The following is a 3,628-nucleotide window of genomic DNA, read 5'->3' as shown; positions in this document are numbered from 1 at the left end:
ATTCAAAAAAATGCTCAATATTCTTTCCATACTTTGGTAAATTTAAATTTTCTAAATTATATCATGATTTGGTAAATACTCTATACAATGAATCTACAAATTCTTAATTGGACCTGGTTCACACTAATTTATTGTGGACCACTAACATTAGAGAAAGTAGGGTTGTTTTATTAATAAAAAAAAAGGGTCACTATAATTAAAAAAAGTTCACTATATTGAAATAAAAATCATTTTGGTAATATATAGGCCTAAGTGGTTATTTTTGTAATGAAATATTTTATATACTGATCAATATGAATAATAAAGGCCACTATGTTAAAATTAGGGTAATAACATCGTATTTCAAGTTCAAAATATTATTAAACGTTGTAGTAGTTTTAATAAAGGTTACTAGGTTAAAAATAAGGTTACTATGTTAAAAATAATGGTCACTATGTTCAATATAAAGTCAGTTGTGTGTGTATAGACCTCGGGTCCACAATAATATTATTGTAGACCAGGTCTACGCAAGTCTTTTTACAATGAATCAGGTGTAATAATCTTTATATAGTAATTGACATTGAAAATATTATATCGTTCACCAAAAAATAAAAATCATATCATGATTTGGTAAATATTCTAAACACAATGGATTTAGTGTAAAAATATTTATATAATAATTGACATGATATTGTAATGGACATAAAAAAAAGATATTAATTTTTATTATAAAATAAAAATGAGTCCCCTCAAAAAAAAAAAAAAAAAAAAAAAAGTGAGTTTTGGGAGGTGTTGTTTGGTAGAACCCTAAATCCCCATTTTTTTTTGGCATAATTTATCCCAATCTCTCTAACTCATAGTAATCAATCGAAAAGTTTCAACAATCTTCTCTCTGTTTTCTGCATTTCAACCACCCAGGTATTTATTTTTTATTTTTGGAGATTTCCCATTTCTTAAATTCTCAATTTCATTACTTTTATTTATCAATACAAATGTTGATCAGTTTCAAATTGATCCTTTAATTATTCCTTCTTTAATCTGCATTTGGAATAAATTGTATTTAATCTAAACCCCCTAATTCAGTTTTCAATTCTGAATTATTATTTCGTGTTTGTAAGTTTTTGGGGTAACGTTGTTTTTTAGAACCCTAAAGGATTCATCAATCTCTCCTCTTTGTTTTCTGCCAAAGGTATTTTTTTTATAACCCTTTTCTTGAATTCCCAATTTCATTACTTTTGAACTAATACAAATGTTGATCAATTTCGAATTACTCCTTTGATTATTCCTCTCTGTTTTCTGCTAAATGTTTTTTTTTTTAATTTCCTTTTCTTGAATTCCCAATTTCAGTCTTTTGAACTAATACAAATCAATACTAGTTGATCAATCTCAAATGACTCCGTTCTTTGATTATTCCTTCGTTAATCTGCTAATCTTGCCATTAAATTGTTTTATTTGAATCCAGTTTTCAATTCTGAATTGATCCAAATTTTTTTTAAAAGCTAGTAATTATTAATTCGGATGTTGATTAGCGTTTCCGGTTTAAGTTGCAGCAATGGCTCTTTCTTTGGAACGTTACGCTTGGCCAAAACCGGGCCCCCATCTAGCTCGACTCTTGAAAGAAAGGTGATTTTTCATCTTTGAGGATTACTCTAATGATTGTAAATTCAAATTTCTTATAGTAATAATTTTGTTGAATTTTTAGAAGCAAGATTGAACGAGAGAGGTCAGCTCTGATTCCAATCCAAGTGGAAGTTTGTTTGCCTGAATGTCTTATTATTGAGATTTTGTCGTGGCTGCCTGTGAAAGATTTGTTACAGTTCAAGAGCGTATGCAAATCATGGTATGCTATTATCTCGAGTCGTGATTTCGTATCCAAACATTTGAATAACTACTATAACAACAATGATACTTGGCGTGGTTGTCTTTTGGCTCATTATCAAATAACCAATGCCGAACTCATCTTGTGTGAGCTGTTGCTTGATGAAACTCCTCAAGTGTTAGCCTATGATCAGCTGTCTACCATCCATGACACAATGCGTGGCTCCACTATATGTGGTCCTTGTGATGGATTATATTATTTGTTCAGCTACAATAACAGCCTTCGTGCTTTGTGGAATCCGGCCATCAATGAGAGCAAACCCTTACCTGAATTGGTTTTTAAGCCTGATCTTCCGTCTGATATCACTTATGCTCCTTTCGAAGTTTTTGGTTTTGGGCTAGATCCTATTACTAAAGACTATAAAGTGGTTGTTATAAAAAATTATTGGAGAAAAACTTGTGATGAAAGTGGTTCTTTTGGTGGTGTCGATCACCCTTCATCCATCCTTGCCTACTCGTTAAGGACTGATTCGTGGAGATATTGCGGAGATCTGGCTAGAGCTTACAATTTGAAAATCAATGAATGTTACATGTATGTGAATGGATGTTGTTATTGGTTGGGCTTATACCCTAATTTTGGCCCTGAAGCTGTGATAATTTCATTTGACATGGCTACAAATGTATGTGAAGAGATAGATGTTCCTGACTATGCTCAGCCAAGTTCTGAGTGTCTTGCAATATATGATGGTTCTCTTTCTCTTTTGTCTCTCCATGATACCGAGAAAGTTCTTGATATTTGGACATTTAAAGAAGGATCTTGGACCAAGCAATATACAATGGGACCTCTTCCACATATTTGGAATCCAGTTGGTCATTGGAATGATAACTGCCTCTTGTTGGAATCTAGAGATGGTGAGCTAGTCCTAATTGATCCCAGTTCACATGAATTAAAGAATCTTGTTGGTTTTAAGTACGGTTTAAAATGTTATGGAGTTTTTGCGTACATGGAAAGTCTGGTTTCATTGGAAGATAAGACCAAGTCAGGGCTGCTGCTTGAGGATAACGATGTTGAAGCAGAAAATAATCAAGACTAGCCTGCCAGTCATTCTCGTTCTCACCATCCAGTTCTTAGATTGCACTGGTGATGTGTTTCCAGTAGTAGAAAATTAGCTTTGGTGACAGTTTGGGGAGATCAGAGGTTTAAAAGAACGTTTTACATTTAATTCTCTTTTGCTGATAGGTATTCAAAGCTTTTAACCATGTTGTACTATGTCATTGACATTTGGATAATATAGAATAAGATGTTTTCTATCCTAAAGGAAGTATTACTAGTTGTTCTTACTAACTGAAAAACTGGTTATAGAGGTCATGATTGATAAGTACACACATAGGAATGCGTCTTAATCTGATTTTTTTTACATCAGCTATCAGCTAAATGTAGGCAAGTTTTAATCTGAATTTTGTACATCATCAATTATCATAACTACCATCCCACTATTTTTTTTTTAATTTCTTTTTTTTTTGTATTTTTTACAAGGGAATATTACTAATATTACACTTTTTTTTAAGTACACTAATAACATTTCACTTTGTGTTACTATTTTTTTTTAACGTAGTATAATAGATGACATGCAGTGCCACGACTATATAGTTCATTTATCATCAATTCACCATAACACTCAAAATCCCCAACCATTCGATTATATGTAATTTTTTAGGGAATACATACCCGGCCTCCAAACAACTTCAACTTCTCTAATAACCAAAACAAAAAAAAAATATATACAACACGTTTTTTGCGAAACTAGTCTCATCGAAAAACTGTTTGCAA

At 31.9% G+C, this 3,628-nt stretch overlaps 1 protein-coding gene across 4 annotated transcripts; it reads left to right on the top strand.

Annotated features, from left to right (window-relative positions):
• The first annotated feature begins 742 nt into the window (after positions 1 to 742).
• Positions 743 to 3,426, top strand: LOC145581025 (F-box protein At3g07870-like). 4 transcript variants are annotated; one of them, XM_081638097.1, is made up of 4 exons: positions 743 to 897; positions 1,123 to 1,168; positions 1,530 to 1,602; positions 1,682 to 3,426. In XM_081638097.1, the coding sequence occupies exons 3-4, from the start codon at positions 1,532 to 1,534 to the stop codon at positions 2,889 to 2,891; spliced, it is 1,281 nt and encodes a 426-aa protein (XP_081494223.1). In that variant the 5' UTR covers positions 743 to 897; positions 1,123 to 1,168; positions 1,530 to 1,531; the 3' UTR covers positions 2,892 to 3,426. The 4 variants fall into 4 exon arrangements, with proteins under 4 accessions (XP_081494223.1, XP_081494228.1, XP_081494237.1 ...); XM_081638102.1 differs by having other exon boundaries at positions 1,524 to 1,602; XM_081638111.1 differs by lacking the exon at positions 1,123 to 1,168.
• The last annotated feature ends 202 nt before the right edge of the window (positions 3,427 to 3,628 follow it).

Source organism: Chenopodium album, chromosome 2 (genome assembly GCF_948465745.1).
Source record: "Chenopodium album chromosome 2, dcCheAlbu1.1, whole genome shotgun sequence".
Lineage (NCBI taxonomy): Eukaryota > Viridiplantae > Streptophyta > Magnoliopsida > Caryophyllales > Amaranthaceae > Chenopodium > Chenopodium album.
This window is presented reverse-complemented; position numbering and strand designations above follow the sequence as displayed.